Below are 16,574 nucleotides of genomic sequence, written 5' to 3' on the forward strand. Positions count from 1 at the left end.
CAGCGGGAGTCTTGTTTGATCGCTGCCTCCAAAACCACTGTCTGCCAAAACTGTGGCAAAACAGAGGACAGCAGATCAACAGGGCGAGTGGGCATGCTGCTGAGAAGCCCTTTAATGTGGTTTTGTCAGCTGCTGCCCTCCTGGAACAAACAGCAAACACACCATTGTTCCAACACATCTGCATTTGCGTAGTGTTTACTGGTGCACAGGAGCCGGCAGGCGCGTTGACAGCGTGGTGTTGCCCCGCTGATGAAAGCTTGGGGGCTCCAGGAGGGAAAGGTAAACACATCTGGCTTGGCAGTGGCACGACCGATGTGGCACGCATGATGGAAGAAGAGGGGAATCGAACAAAGCAGCAGGCGGTGTCTGAAGCACCTTTACCGAGCACAGACGATCAGTTTCTTCCTGTTTATTGATCCATAGAGCGGGTGTAGGAGATGCTGGACATGTGGACGGTTTAGCCTCATTTCAGTGATGGTCTCTGCCCTCTGGCGCTCATCAAACATCCTAAAACAAAGTCATTACTTGCCTAAAGAATGTGATTTGCAGAGTGTGGTAAAGCTGCTCCTTCATGAGCATCTGCCAGGAGGAACTGAATGATTTGCAAAATACTTAGCGTGGCATTTCTGCAGAAAAATCGATAAAACAAGTGAGCTATTCTTGTTTTTCCTTTCATCCGATGTCATTTAAAATGCCATGCTTTTCATTACAGTTGTGACGAAGCCATCAGCTGGCCACGACTGAAAGAATGAGCGTTATTAAGGGGATTATGTAATATGTATGCTGCACTTAGATATGATATTTATACATTTCTATACTTTCTTTTGTTTCCTTATCCCAAACCGTTGGGACTTGGCATGGAGCTAAACCATAAATGAGATTACTCGCACATTAAAGGAAGAATGAGTGGGTTCACCCTGTGGGCCACATTCACCGTGATGTGGAGAAATCTTGAGACACATCTTTTCAGAGAAGCATGAAATTAGGATTGTGTCGCAAATAATCTGCCTCTTCATGCACTGAAAATATGTTGACTTTAAGGAGGAAGTGCTGTTTTAGTCTATCTGACAGATAGGGCTGGTAATAACTATACATCATGCCATCACACTCAAAAATAAGAATATGTTACGATTTCTTGGGATATACAGTGAATTTAAACATCCGAATGCGCTTTTCTTCTGCCGTGTGCATGTACTATTTTTGAATTCATCATCCACAGAGTGTGTGATGACAGATCATCTCACATCTTTGGCTTCCCTGAGGTCAAATCATAACATGGAGCCCTTCGAGGAGCCATTTCTTGTTTAGATCTGACACCTTTTTTGATGAAATAAGACTCATTTTGATTTTTCTAAAATGTCTCACTGGGAAATTGACTCCATTTTTAAACTCACACATTCGTCTCCGTTCTCTAAAATGTCTCTCTTCAGCCTCTGTGTACTCCACAGTATAAGATGCATATATTGTGGTATATGCTGTTTATTTGTCACATCTTCTTATCTATAAATTGGTCACTGGTCTCTCCAGTGAGGCACCCTTTATGTGTTAAAGATTAGCAGTCAAACCAACTACAATGTATACAATTATAGATAAGTTCTGAACTTGCTATAACAAGAACAGCCGTTGGGTTGCCAGGTTGGAGCTGGTATTGACCCTCTTTGTCTTTTTAGGCAGCTCTTTAATTCGTCATGAAGACCTGTCAAATAGATCATTTGACCTCTGACCTTCTGCAAAATGTGCCACAGAGCATCTTAACCACAATTCATTTATGAAAAACGTATTTATATGTGCAGACTTGATGGATCACTAGGACACACTCATTAATGACTTATTAACATGTAAACAGCAGTTGCAGATGGCTTGCTAACTTTTGCTAATGCTTATTGGAAAGTGAGAAACTTAACCAGGTAACAAATTACATGTACTCAAATACTGTACTTATTTAGAATTCTGATGTATATGTACTTGAGTATATGTACTTGTACTTGAGTATTATTACACTTATAAGACTGTATTTTTTTATTTTTATCTGACAGTTACAAGTTAATTTTCAATTAAAGATGTTACATATAAAACTGATCAATTTATACAATATGAAACATGCTGATTGCCACTATCCAAATGTACATACAGCTTGACCTACCACTATCCTGAAATACATTAATGCAACAATAATAATACCTTAGACTGATATATGTTAAACTTTAGCTCTCTGGAAGGGTCCATTGTGTACAACAAGTACTGGAACCTTTACTCAAGTAAAGGTTGTGCCAGACAGCCAGAGAGTTTCCCAACCTGGCATCCCAGAGCGCGTGAATGGTTCATATCTGATCAATTATACGTAAGTAAATTGTGTATTAGCCATTAATAAAGCCATTAGTAACAGCTTTTAAACTCTTTACAGAGGGTGACTTCTTAAAAATGCCAATCATCTTAATTAAATTATCTAAATTAAACTAAGTTTTGCTGATTAACTGTGACGAACTTTTTTTTTTTTTTTTTTTCCCAATAAGCCACTGAAGATCAGGCGAACAGGCTCACCTTTGTCCCATCATCTTACATTCACCTGTGCTTCTTCTAAAAGTGAGGCAGGACCCTCAAAAACAGGTAAGCGACCTGCAGCAACACATGATCTTCTATCATACCTTTGGCTTTAAGAATAATGCGGTCAGCTCGTCAGAGTAAGAGGCTTCGGGGACACTCTTGCGCACAAACCCCAGCTGTAATCCATCGCTGCACTCTAACTTCCAAACATGTGGATTTGGGCGAAAACAGGTTTGTATCGACTGCACGCGCAGTACGAAGGCGCAAACATCCGCCCATGTGCACCTGTCCGACCTGGACTGCAGCACGCGCTCTCTAAAGCCACCTTCACCTGAGCGCAGAGAGAGTGCGTGCGCAGGAAAAGTGGAAGGAACGCATCTGAGAGGGTGAAACAGTGCGCGTGAAAGCGGTAAAGACTGACTCACCTGCTCGTGTCCCGGAGTCCACAAAAATCCTCCGAGTCGTCTTTTCCGCGGAGGAACAGCGAGCTGGTGTGCTGCTGCTGCTGCTGCTGCAGTTACCCAATGCTCACACACAACCAAGCCTCCCCCCACCCCCTGTCTCTCACACACACACGCACACACGCGCGCACACACGCACGCACAGCCCATATGAGCTTATCTGCCTTATCTTATGACCATACAGTTTCCTCATGCAGCTTTTCCTTGTTTTCGTACTTAAACAATGAGTGTGGAGCATTTTTTAAAATAGTAAGATATTGTAGAAGAAGACATTTCATTTATCCTGCTAAGATTTTCAAAAATTATGTGCATATAAATAATATTCTGGGACAGGACAGGTTTCATGTGTTTTAAATGTCTTGGCTTGGACACTCAAGAAGATTTCCTGATTAAATAAATGTGAAATAGCTTTTTTAAAATAGTATTTAGCAGAAGGAAAAACATAAGAAAGTACAATTATGTCATAATATTTCGATATTGAATACAGACAGTTGTGAATCCATATGGAAATATAACATTTTACTGATACCTCTCTTTATGGAGATGATAGACATATGGCTGAAAATTGTACAAAAACCCGTTTTAGCATTTATTCTAATGTGTCCTACTGTTTGTCTGATTAGGATGAATGTGATTTGTGCCTTGTGGCTGACCCCTGCTGGAGAAAAGATGGAAAGACAACATTTTTATTTTCTGGTTCCCTCTTCTTTGGAAATTCACCTTTTAATTTAGATGTTTTGAGACGGCCTTCATTACATCTGCCAGGATGTATCTGTATGATTCAATACATCTAGAGTTCACATATTTGGAGAAGCTCCCTCTCAAAGCATAAGCTCTTTTCCTGTGTTTATTTTGTGCCTTTTTCATTAATGATATGGGGGAGAGATATGGTCCAGAAGAATAAAAGCAGATGGTCCAACACTCTTCCAGAGCTACTTGGCATCAACACTGTGACTGTAGTGGGAACAGTATTTAAATTTAAATTAAGTTCAGGGGTATATTATTTGATCTAATCGGACAAACTTTTGCCTGAGTCAAATACAGAGAGAAAACTTGTCCGAGGTCGGTCTCGTGCAGCTCTCCGTGGTTGACTTCTGACCTCATGCTAACATCCTGAGCTAACGGTGTTTTGCTAACATTGTCACCGGGTGGCGCTGTAACTCTTATCCGTGTACGCTGCCTGGAAACCCTCTCACAAATCCGCCCCTGCTGTCTCGGATGTGAGTAAACCACCGTGGCTGTCATGACGTGGTCTGTCCGCCTGCCTCGAGCTGGTCGTCTTCCAGTGATCGAGACACAGCTGCTGCTGACAAGCTGACGGGGCTGAGCCAACGAGGTAGCTTCCCACCGAGCCAAACGCCATTTATTTGAACTGGTTAACAGCCTTTTTCCCGGTACGTAACATCTCTTTTCTGTCTAATAAATGTACCGGAAGCCGGTAGTTAGTAAGTAAACATGTTTATCTCCACACAGGCAGGCTGTTCACGCTATCGTTTACCAGCTAGCTAATGCTAGCATTTAACTTAGCGCTAATCATTAAAGGTAGTTGGACACCTCCGTTAGCCGAATCATTGATTATTTCAGTTCCTGTATCGATCTTTCCATCTCCTGCGGGCAGACGCAGCCGGGTAACTTTCACACAGCATGTGGGTTGATAGTTTTTGGCTTAATATCCGCGAGGATGAGAGTAACGTTAGTCGAAGTGTAGTAATTAGCAAGCTAACTAGCTAGCTGGTGGTAACCCTGCCAGATAACGTTGGTGAATAAACATTTCGTGATATCTCGTGTCTCAAGACAAGCAACGCCACCTGTTTCCCTCACTGTGTGTATGAAGTGTTGAACAGCCCAGCTGAGACACCCATTATAAATCATTTCCCTTTTTTATGGCCACATTACTATTCTGATTTATTACAGGACGCTATGAATGCTTATCTTCATGTTTACAATCAGGAGCAGCTCATAGCTCTGCTAACACTGGTATTGTTTCTGTGTTATGACTTCCTGATTCAGTGGACGTTTTTTTACACACATTTTTTAGAAGGATCACTGTTATCGATCACATTTCTAGTCTAAATGTGTGCAGCAAGTGTTCTGCTGACCTGTGTTGGGATCAGGTGTCACCATGTTTGGCCGCCGTGTCTTTTTTTTGCCTATCAGTGGATACAACAGGTCCATCACGGCTTCCCTGCCAAGAGGCGACTCCCCCAGCTGGAAACAGCTCTGAATCTGCTGTGCCTGAGAGCGCATGAATTGGATATTTGTAGATCCACGTCCCGCTCTGTTGCCTGTAACCAAGTAGACCACTTCTGATTTAGGATGATATAAGATGTCAGAGATGTGATACAGTGCAGCCAGCTGAGACTCATCCCGCGTCACTGCTCGGATCTGATAGGAACAGGGTTGGAAAGCTTTTTGTTGGCTAAGTTTGCTATCTCACTCAAACCCTGATATGAAGCGGCAGTTTTGCAACGTTGCTTAGACACTACATTGAGGTCGGCTGTAACAGAAAGCATCACGTCGCCTTGAGACACTGTTATTGTTAGCGATGGTATGGCTTTCCCCACTGAAGATATGAGAGGATGTTATATTCAGGGCAAGTCTGAGCTTGTGGGAGTCAGGTGTGAAGTAAGATGCCTGTCGGTGTTTTTAAGTGAATTCCTCTCCCAGGGGTGCCACGTGTGAGACTGCAACAGAGGAAGTGAGACAATGCCAGTGACTAACTAAAGGATTTACATTCATGGAGACAGCAATTCACAAGGAGGTGCTAGCACTTTCTTAGTCATAAAAAATGTGATATTGTGCCCTTAGCAATTACAGTAGGTGTAGATTATGTAGTGTAGCACATCCACACTGGCTGTTGTTGGATATGAAACCGAAGAACAGTGAAGCACAATGAGAGAACTGGGCCTAAAAAGAACGACTGGGTGTCATATGACTCTCCTTTTGTCATTTCGCTGGGAAGAAGACGAGCTTTGTAAGGGGCCACCGGACAGCGTGGTGGTGAGTTTGAGGAGGAAAATTACAGCTAAACACACACACACACACACACACACACACACACACACACACACACACACACACACACACACACACAGCACAACTAGGCGTAGGCCAGAGGATAAAGTAACTGTGGCCTTCAGACTAAGTAACTTTAATTAGTACTTGCTGTACCGCTGCTGTGGAAATAGCTCTTGCTCCTTTGGTCTGCTCAGACTCTGTGCAGAGACAGAAACATGTTCATATTGTGTCACTCATGCTGAGATGTTGCAGTAACTTCCAGTAATGCTCTGTAATATCTTAAGCATGTTCAGGTGTTAGTGCTCACTTATGCTTCAGGTTGTGAGACTGCTTTTCTCGCTTTGTTTACCGACCTGAAAATAACTTTATGCTTGTTTCTGTGAAGTGTCACTGGATTTGTCCACTTGTTTTTGCAGGCTATGATGAGGTGGTGACCCTGGGTCGGCCAGGCCGTGACATGATTGCAGCTTGGCGCAGAGGAAAGACGGAGCAGAGCGATTGAGAAAGAAGAATGGGCAGGAGCGTCTGCTGGCAAGGCGTCTTCTCCACTGCAGTGCTCTACGGCTCTTTGGCCTTGTTTACCTCCATCCTCCACAATGTGTTCCTCCTTTATTATGTGGAGACATTTGTGTCCATCTACAAGATTGATAAGATCTCCTTCTGGGTCGGAGAGGTGAGTGACAAGAGACCTTGGTCTGCAGCTGTTGCATTTAAACACGTGATCTAAGCTTTGACTCGCGGTCCAGGCCTGAATTGAAGGGCTAATTTGGCACTGCTGTGTGTCCGCAGTGGTTTTTAAGGCTGTATGTCAGTCCTGCTAACCGGTTTGTTATGTGACCACCATGTTCAGCCGCAGTTTTCTATATTTAAAACCATTTGAGCCTGGGCACTGCAGAGAAAATAAGCATCATGCTAACCAGAAGACTTTGTTCTCCTTCTGATATACAGTATATCTGGTGTCTGTTCACATCTGAAAAACTGTGGATCATGATGTCTTTTTTATTTCATATTATTGTTAAGGCTGAGTTTTGATGTCTAGTTGCAGTTCATCACATTTAACCTCCTCTGATTACAAACTTGATATCATGTTCCAGCTTATCCATAAACCATCTTCATCCTTTCTTTGTTGATTTTCATAAAGCATTGCTGTCTTCTTCTTCTCTGCTGCTCCACAGACCGTGTTCCTCATATGGAACAGTCTGAATGACCCTCTCTTCGGCTGGCTGAGCGATCGCTCCTTCCTCAGCTCTCTCCAGTAAGTGTCTCCATCTCGCTTTCTTCCTCCTTTTTCCTCAGTAAGGACACTGTAGTAAATCAAATTTCCATGTAATTGTTGAAGACATTCCAGAAGAATATTATGTCTTAAATTAGGTTAACACTCCATTATTTCCATAATTTAATTTAGATATACAGCAATAACAACAGCAGTCATTTCTGAACCACCGTGACCTTTTCCTGGAATATGTTTGTATAAAGACTCCACACTGTTTCTTTGTGTAAGATGAACCTGAAATTTAGGAACTCCTCTTCCTCATTCTGACATCCTTTTGGCCTCCAGTCCCTCTCAGCTTTCCAGTCAACCTGCAGATTTTGTTAGACGTTTATACACCCGAATGTTTCAGCATAAACTCTGTCCTAAGCTGCAGTGATGCTCGTGAGGAAAGGTAAACAGATCGTCAATGACGGGTGATAAACATGAGGCTGTCATCTGTGTTTGCGCTCCGTCAGCGTTAAGCATCTTGTGACTGTGTGTTGTCAGAGGGTGGAGGCTGGAAAAGGTGTTAGATCTACACCCTATCCGTGTTGTTGACCCCTGGCACATCCTCCACTAACTAAACAGACTCAAACGGCTTGAGAGGATTTAAATAGGCCTGTAAAAGCCTCGTCTGATTTTTGAACTTCTTGTGTTTCCTTCCAGGTCAGGCTCTCAGATCACGACTCCAGAGGTGGTGCTGAGGCGCCTGAAGGCCCTCTCCACAAATGGCCCCCTCTACGCTCTGTCCTTCCTGGCTTTCTGGGTGGCGTGGGCCAGACCAGGACTGCAGTTCCTGCTGTGCCTGTGTCTGTACGATGGCTTCCTCTCAATGGTGGACCTCCACCACAGCGCCCTGCTGGCTGACCTCGCCGTGTCGGCCGCCGATCGCACACGCCTCAACTTCCACTGTTCCGTGTTCAGCGCTTTGGGCTCATTCTCCGTGTTTCTGTCCTACTCCTTCTGGGACAAGGAGGATTTCTACTCCTTCCGTCTCTTCTGTGTGACTCTGGCAGCTTTTTCAATCTTGGGCTTTTTCTTAGTGTCTCGGATGCTGCGGCACCGTTTCCAGAAAGAAGTCCTTTTAAAACAGGATGAGGCGCAGATGCTCAAAGAGTAAGTGTTTTCTAAAGATCTGGAAATTCCCACTAGCTTTGATTGACAGCATTGTTGATTTTCCTCTGTACCTCGCTCCTCTTTCACTTCCTTTTGCTCTGTTCCAGGCTGAGCGTCGGCCACGCTCCACTTACCCAGCCAGAAAAACCTGTCACCATCGGACAGTACCTCAAGCAGCTCTCCAGACACAAGAACTTCATGTGGTTTGTGTCGATGAACCTTATTCAGGTAAGACATTAATCACACTGCATGTGTTCAAGTGCTGGTGGAAGCCCTGATAAACATGTCCTTATTAAAAGGGAAAGATATGTTTCTATTTTCTTACAGTTTGCTTAACTTAAGCTAATTATTTATTTAGACAAGCTTAGAGAATGTTGTCACAGAGTGATTATACGGAGGGATAAATAGTCTCAGCCCAGTTTATTTATGTAGCCCAGACTGAGAGATATAAATACCCTGATGGTTTGTGTATGTATGCTTTTATCTTGGCAGACTACACGGTCTCTATTTCCTGTCCTGCAGTAGCCGTTTTTTTTATTTCGTCCTACTGTGTGTCCTTAGTCTTGGGTCCATTTTATTTAAATGTGCTCTGTAACAATGACGAGTTTTTCACTTTTGTTGTTGTCATTGCTCCCCCTACAGGTCTTTCACTGCCATTTCAACAGCAACTTCTTCCCTCTCTTCTTGGAGCATCTCCTGTCTGACAATATTTCTGCCTCTACAGGTTCAATCTTACTCGGTAGGATCCCTTTAAGAGACGGGAAATGGTTCACACCTTCAAGTCGTGTTAATCAATGTTTTGCAGCGCTGGAGTTAGGCAACGCAGACCAAATTAAAACTGCTGTAATTATCTCAGCATTATGTAGGACAAAAGTTTAAGTAAATCACCAGCAATGATGTCGAAATGAACTGCAAGAGGAATGTGATTTCACCTGTTGCACAAACTGAAGGCTGCCGGCAGCATGCAAATGAATGATACAAGCTTTTTTGTGTTATGCAAGCACATTTTAGCTGCCGGTAATTGGATGAGTATTAAGAGTCAGTGTGGTGTTTTAATCCAATCTTGCACCAAAATCATTGTCATAGATTTAAAGAGCAGAAAAGAGAAAGAGTGAAGTGGTGTGCAAATATATGACTTCTGAGACTCTTTAATTGAGGCTGACCCTGCGTTCCCACCAAACACGATGAAAATTATTTAATCGTGCCTCAAATGAAATCACGTCGCGCCAGACGCTCCAGTTTTGACGCTGGTACAAAAACCCCTTGACCTGGCATCGCGTCGCGCGTCGAGCCCGTCCAACAGCAACATTTCTTCCGCCATTTCATTCTCTCGTCGACCGGAATGTGGTTTTAAGATTATTTTATGAGAGAAAGTGGATGTTAAAACTTAAAATCTGTGGTCGATTCATCACGATAGCGCGTAGTTTAAAATTTGCTCCAAAGCTTTCGGAGATGTGTCGTCCTGCTAACGGACGAGCTGAGATGGTGACCTCATCAAGTACGCTGCCGTCCCAATTGCATGCAATGACAGTCCTGCGCTCTCCCGTCCTGGAGAGACTGTACTCCCAAGTCGAACTTGCTCAGTCCGAACTGCAAAGTTCGTAAGTCCGAACTTGGCGTACTTGGTATTGAGAAACGGCTCATGGCTGAAATAACCACCATCGCTGCACTGTACCTGTACTGCACAAAGTAGTGCAACTATTGTTGAATGAACCAGACTAGTATGCTAGTAAAGCAAGCTATGCTAACTGGGGCTATGCTACGCTGAACTGTCATAAAGCTCTGGATGAGCAGTGACGGCAACGATAAGCAGCTCCTCCATTGTTTCTGGCAGTTTCATTTTGCGAGGGAACACCAGGACGTCCGTACGTCAGCACGTTGATGAAGATCTCAACGCTGATAGGCTGTCGCGGCTCGTCTTCACGCGAATCCACCGCAAAAGTTCAATTATTTCAACTCGAGCGATCAAGCGATCACGCGATGGGGCGACGCGATGAGAGTGGTTTTTGCGGCCAACATGTCCATCGCACCACGCAATCACGTCGCCCAGCAAAATGACGCTTCAAATCGCGTCTTTGCATTGACTTTGTATGTAATCTTGCAGCGCGATCTTGTTTCATCACGTTTGGTGGGAACACAGCCTGAAACAGAAAGGATTTCTAGTTTTCTATTCATTTGCTGAATGTCTGCTGTATGTATGTTTTTTTTTTTTAAATATAATTACTCTTTATTTAAATGCAGTTGTGCTTCTGCCCTCACGCAGGCATCTCTTACATTGCCCCCCACCTGAACAACCTGTATTTCCTGACACTGTGCCAGCGTTACGGGGTTTACCAGGTTATCCGCTGGCTATTTATGCTCAAACTGGGACTTAGTGTGGCTATGCTGCTGGCGGGGGCTGACCACATTTATCTGCTGTGCATCTTCATTGCTAGGTATGGCCACGCACACACGTCCGCGCACGCTTCAGGGATCTGATGTGCGTACTTTTTGTTTTGCTTGTTTTTCCAAGGCTCATTATTTCCAAAGCTGAATGCACAAACACACTGAGACACACGTCAAGGACGAGTAGAAGTCAAGTTTCGAAGTTTGACTCCACATTTAGTACGTGCTGTTTTTTCAGGGAAATTATAGATTCGTCTCCAGTTTGTGCCTCAGTCTCTCACAATGTGTGAGATTGCTTTATTTGTGCAGCCCAGAATCATTTAGCTCAAAGGGCTTTAAAATCTCCATCCATCCATCCCAAAAATGCATGTTTATAGAGATTAGCCCAAATGATGACTTGAGGCTAAATCATCACAGACGGTATCCGATAGTTTCCAAGATTATTGTATTACAGATTAGACTGAAACAACAAACGCTGCTACAGCCTGTTTTCTCACATTTCATTATTGCTTGGATTTTGCGCCCCTGCAGTTCTGAAGGGTTTCATTTAGTCAGTCAGTCGTCTTATTCTTATTCCAGACGTGTTCTTATCGTTAACAACAGCATTTGAATGTTCCCTCAGACACTCTGCAGCAGAGCCCTGATGGAGTGTGTGGTTAGCATATTGGTCACAGTTATGGAGGCTCTGTGAATGATCTTGGTTCTTTGTGTCAAAGCTTCATCAGCCACAAGTGATAAAACTGTCGCTGTGTTTCACACAGTGTGATGTGGTTTTGAAGTGACACACCTCCAGTAAACATGCTGTATTAGCTCAGAAACTGTAACCATTGCCCTCCTGAGAGACAAACAAATGGACTTAATGAATCATAACTGACGCACTTTAATAAACTGAACAGTCTATCTTTGAAGACAACTGGCAACAACAACATTTATGTCCTGAAACATCTTTAAAATGAAGATTGACAGCTGACATTTCCTGTTGTACGACTCCACGCTGTTGTGGCGGTAACCGGACCTCTCTTCCTCCTAGTAACCGGGTGTTCACTGAGGGGACGTGCAAGCTGCTGAAACTGGTTGTTTCCGATCTGGTGGACGAGGACTTTGTGGTCAATCGGCGCCAGCAGGCCGCCTCTGCGCTGCTCTTCGGGATGGTTGCCTTGATTACCAAACCAGGCCAGACGTTCGCCCCTCTCATTGGCACCTGGCTGCTGTGTGTTTACACAGGTACAGACAGAAGCAGTCAGGCTTGTTTCAGATGCTGCCTTCATGTGTCCTCATGTCTGTCTGACATAAAGTATCCAGTAGCTCAGCTGGCTCTATCTATGATCACTACGCATGAATGTGTTGACTGTTGAATCTGTTTGAAAGAACTGTTGTGAAGATCCAATCAAAGCGTGACTTGCCCAACGAGCTTCACTGGAGGAATGACACAGATCTGCACAGACTGCAGGAAACTCTTTAGCAGAGGCAAACAGATTCTTACACATCACGTCTTGAGCTAATTAGTCCTTTTTCTCCTCTCCAGGTTATGATGTTTTCGAGAGGGAGCCTGTGAAGGACTCTCTGGTTTCTGTGCCTGACGTTGCCTCCGGCTCAGGGACCCCGCCTCTACGCCTGGGCTGCTTCTACATGTTGGTGTTTGTGCCTATCACCTGTGCCCTGCTGCAGCTGGCCGCCTGGTCTCGCTTCACACTACACGGCCGGAAGCTGCAGGGGATCAAGACCCTTAGGCAAGGGGCCCAGCATGGCCACCTTATCGATGTCAAGGCCATATGAACTGAAAAAAGCTGCCCGAAGCTGCACACTGACACTTTTAAATCGTCCGTTTTACAATCCCTTCGAGGTAATGGCTCAGAAGAACGTGAAGCAGAGGGCTGTTCTGACGTCTTCGCTCTGCAGCCCAGCCGGCTGTGCAAGGATCTGAACCTTCGCACAGCATGTGGCTTTGCGGACGGTGAAAAATGCACAGCAGGCTGACAGATCCCACCAGGAAGAACATGAAACACCAATGGAAAAAAAGAAGGAACCTGCCTTATTTTTTATATTAAAATATTGACCTATATTTATATTTGAACAGATGACCAAAAGTAGAGCCAATCAGTCCTTTTGGATGTCGACGGACCAAGGTGACAACGCTTCATGGTGCACACCAAAGACGGGGTGCCCTCTGTAAAACTGTTTGTAAAGCATAATTCTGGTGTCGAGCACAGTCTGAATGGCCTTGCTGCTAGTAGCATCAGCCTGATTTGAAAACAAGAGCAGAGGTTTCCAGTTTCTAATGTTATTAACAAGACGAATGAAATCAAAATGCATTAATCCGCTCAGAGTTCGATCGATAATGCATGGAACCTGCACTTCAGAGCTGAGTCTTACTGTTTCTTGACACTTACACAGAATGCCCTGCCAGTTTCATGTTGAGATGTGTATTTTCTGATACATTCATTATTGATGTTTTTGCACAAAACTGCCATTTGTCTCTTCTACTTCTAACATTCTGATTGTGACATATTTTATGTACCGTAATAATAAAATTTGCAATTGAAGAATTGCTGGTAACCATATCATCAGATCACTTTTGTAATTTTTCAGATCATACAAAGAATGTGAGGCTTTGCCATAAATAAACTTCATCTATGCTGAAAATCAGCCTTTTTATATGACGACTTACCAGATGAAAAGAAGAGGATGGATGTTATTTTTCTTTGCTGGTCCACAAAACTGAAAAATGGTTAGGTTATCAGAATAAAGACACAAATTGACTGTAGGAACATGAAACATACTGTAAGCACAAGCCTGAAATAATTTAGGCATTTAAGAAAGATTTTGATAAAAGGAGCCACATCATCAGGAAACAAAGCAACTTAAGGACTGGACTGCAATCAACCATGTTTGTGATGCAAACACTTTCTTGCTTGGAACCCCTTTAAATGGCGTGTAACGAGTTCGGGAAAATAAAAATAATTTGTCTAGCAGAAGTATATGGACACTTCATCTAAACCAAAACTTATCTTTCCGTTTGATAGGCTTTGAACTAGCGTTAATCATAGACATAATGTACGTAGACGCCTCATTGACTGACGCTTCCTATTGGCACTGACGTTCAGCGCGGCCGCCATCTTGGATGGGTCTCCCGTGCGCCCCCAGTGCATTTATTTCTACGGAGGAAGGTGTATGTCCAGCTACAATTATCACAACTTTTTACCCGATTTTCACACGGTTTGGTTTGTTACAAATGGCAGAGATGTAGTTATGATACAGGACGCTGTCGCTGAAATACTTTGTTAAAGAGCAGAATACAGACATATGGTATGGCATATTAATAAATGTATTAATGAATTAATTTTAGATTTTAATAAAGAAAGTTTGATTGTTCATTTGATTTCTCTCTCTCTCTCTCTCTCTCTCTCTCTCTCTCTCTCTCTCTCTCTCTCTCTCTCACTCACACACACACACACACACACACACGCACACACACACACCGTCTGGCCTGACGTGTCTAAATATAAACAACTGGATGACAAAGATTCCATAATAGCCTGGACTGAAACTGCTGATGTTTGTGATATACACTGATTTTAACACATACATACATACAAAGCTCCCATATATACCTGCTCAGTACATTTTGTCCTTCTTTCTTTTTTTTTTTTAAGGCCTGGAAAAGTAAGCTTTAAAATTCCAGGTCATTCCAGCGTCTTACACTAACTGTTAAGCTTGTAACTGGGGCTGGGAAGCTTAATTAAATAAAATAAAAAAAATAAAATAGGGGCATTGTTGCGCTCTTTACGTTGACTTCGGTTGGCTCTGGTGCTAGCAGAGACCCACCCAATATGGCGGCGACGCTGGATTACGTTCCAGCACGTAATGAGGCGTCTACGTATATTATGTCTATGGCGTTAATGGCGTAGCTGCTCTTCACAATCTTCTTTTTTATGATCGGTTTAACAGCTAAAAGTCCTCGTGGACAATTATTTTCTTCAATAATTCATAATTATATGGAGAAATCTTTGGAAACTCCGCACATTTTAAACATTTCAGGAGTACTTGGACCAAATCTTTGTACCTGGAAGATTCCTGTACGAAGTCGGAAGTAGCAGGATTCATCCTCTCCCTTGTTATTATTCTTGTGGCCCTAAAGCGCATGCGCATGGTTTCGAACTCCTTGATTTTATTTCAATTTCAATTTCAATTGTGACCATATTGCCTTGATATAATTACTATAATTGTACTTATTAAGCTTATTAATAATTTATGCGACGATTAGTTTTATTTTGCTGTCTTCGGGGGCGAGCAAAACCGTGTGCCGTATGTAAACGAGTTGATGTATCACTACCCATCATGCACCGCGCGTTCTAGTATCTAAAATATTTGTTAAATCTATCGTTAAGATCTAAAATTTTATTTTGTAGTTTACCTATCTATAATTGTATAATATTGTTAAACTGTTCGTGTATTTATATAAGTCGATAATGAACAACATTAAAGAAGTATCTGTGTCTGTGCAGCACCACCATCACTGTAGAGAGTATGCTCCGGAGTGACTCTCGCAATGTTCTCTGCTTAAATCAGTACACTCATGTTTCTCTTCAGATCGTATAAATCTTTCGCCTTTTACTAAAGATTTCCGTGGAGAGGAACAATATGAGTTCGAACTAATTTTTTGATGCCCTGCCTCGTGCGGGGCTTCCTGAATTGTAAAATGAAAATCATGGAAGTGAATCAATGTAGTGGGGTTATGAAGAAACTTCTTACAGCCTCTCGGTTGAGGTTCCGAAGAGTCATTGCTCGAGGCTTCATGTGGACGCAAACCCCCTGCTGGTCAAAGACTATTGCCCAGCAAGATACTGATGGGTCGTATCATGCCGACGCTTCGGAGCGGAACCTATAAATTGTAATAATAATAATCGGTCATGTATTCATTCATACAAATAAAATGTAGATTTTTGTTTAGTGTATTATGATATGTAACACGACAATACAATGGAATCTTATATTACTTGTCAAATGTTAATGTCAATTAATTTTGTCAACGTTTGAATAATTCGTAATGACAGGGGAGCAATTGTCTTCAAACTGTTGCAGTGTGTTAACAAGGTAAGGGGCGGTGGACGTGCTTGTGAACATGAAGAGGGCAGTGAATCCGACTGTGCAACTTAACGACTTCATTCATTTTTAATTCAGAAACTAAATATGGGCTGGGTCCAGGTACATTCCTCTAATTATTTTCGTGCAAAGCACAAAAATGCCTCGGCATGGATGATCAGTTCTTTAGCACACAACAAACACTTCACCTTGGATTAAAAGAAAAGACAGTGAAAATATAGTATATTGCATAACAAACACAAAACACGTGTAATAATGTTACTGAAAGTGTACTTATTGTATTGGAAGACATCGGATCAAAATGTCCCACACGGGAGAAAACTTTCTCTTTCTCACAGGCTCCATGAAAATGCTCCTCTATGTCACACACAAACCAACAAAATCGCCAACACTAAGCCACGAAGTGTGAGCGGATCCATTGCGGTACATAAATCGCGCCGATACTCGAACCAATTCCTGAACCAGCGAGGCTTCGAACGTCATCAGTGACGTCACTCACCCTAAACGACACATGCCTCGATACGCGCCTCCCTAAACACTTCCGGGGTTTCTCCACACAGGCTCAGAAGCGTCGGCACAGTACGACCCATCGCTAATATACATGTGCACCTGTAAGTACGGAACATGCAGCAAGTATCACAGCTGGTCAGCGAAAGAAGAACCTTTGAACATATTTTATTAAAACGTCATAATGT

The 16,574-nt window shown here is 43.0% G+C and overlaps 1 protein-coding gene and 1 non-coding gene across 2 annotated transcripts; both read left to right on the top strand.

Moving 5' to 3' along the window:
* Positions 1 to 4,167: 4,167 nt before the first annotated feature.
* On the top strand, positions 4,168 to 13,422 carry mfsd13a (major facilitator superfamily domain containing 13A). Its single transcript, XM_070991004.1, has 9 exons — positions 4,168 to 4,399; positions 6,440 to 6,696; positions 7,199 to 7,278; positions 7,942 to 8,391; positions 8,499 to 8,619; positions 9,034 to 9,130; positions 10,655 to 10,826; positions 11,807 to 12,000; positions 12,302 to 13,422. Exons 2-9 carry the CDS (start codon positions 6,535 to 6,537, stop codon positions 12,550 to 12,552), a joined length of 1,527 nt encoding a protein of 508 aa, XP_070847105.1. The 5' UTR covers positions 4,168 to 4,399; positions 6,440 to 6,534; the 3' UTR covers positions 12,553 to 13,422.
* Positions 13,423 to 15,346: 1,924 nt separating this feature from the next.
* Positions 15,347 to 15,461, top strand: LOC139350256 (U5 spliceosomal RNA). The gene has a single exon (XR_011603505.1). It is a non-coding gene; the product is annotated as a U5 spliceosomal RNA (small nuclear RNA).
* The last annotated feature ends 1,113 nt before the right edge of the window (positions 15,462 to 16,574 follow it).

Source organism: Chaetodon trifascialis, chromosome 21 (assembly GCF_039877785.1).
Source record: "Chaetodon trifascialis isolate fChaTrf1 chromosome 21, fChaTrf1.hap1, whole genome shotgun sequence".
NCBI lineage: Eukaryota > Metazoa > Chordata > Actinopteri > Chaetodontiformes > Chaetodontidae > Chaetodon > Chaetodon trifascialis.

Coding starts and splice junctions, on each gene's coding strand:
- mfsd13a (XM_070991004.1), top strand. CDS start 6,535: ATGGGCAGGAGCGTCTGCTGGCAAGGCGTCTTCTCCACTGCAGTGCTC. Junction 6,697..7,198: donor TCTCCTTCTGGGTCGGAGAG/GTGAGTGACAAG, acceptor GCTGCTCCACAG/ACCGTGTTCCTCATATGGAA. Junction 8,392..8,498: donor GAGGCGCAGATGCTCAAAGA/GTAAGTGTTTTC, acceptor GCTCTGTTCCAG/GCTGAGCGTCGGCCACGCTC.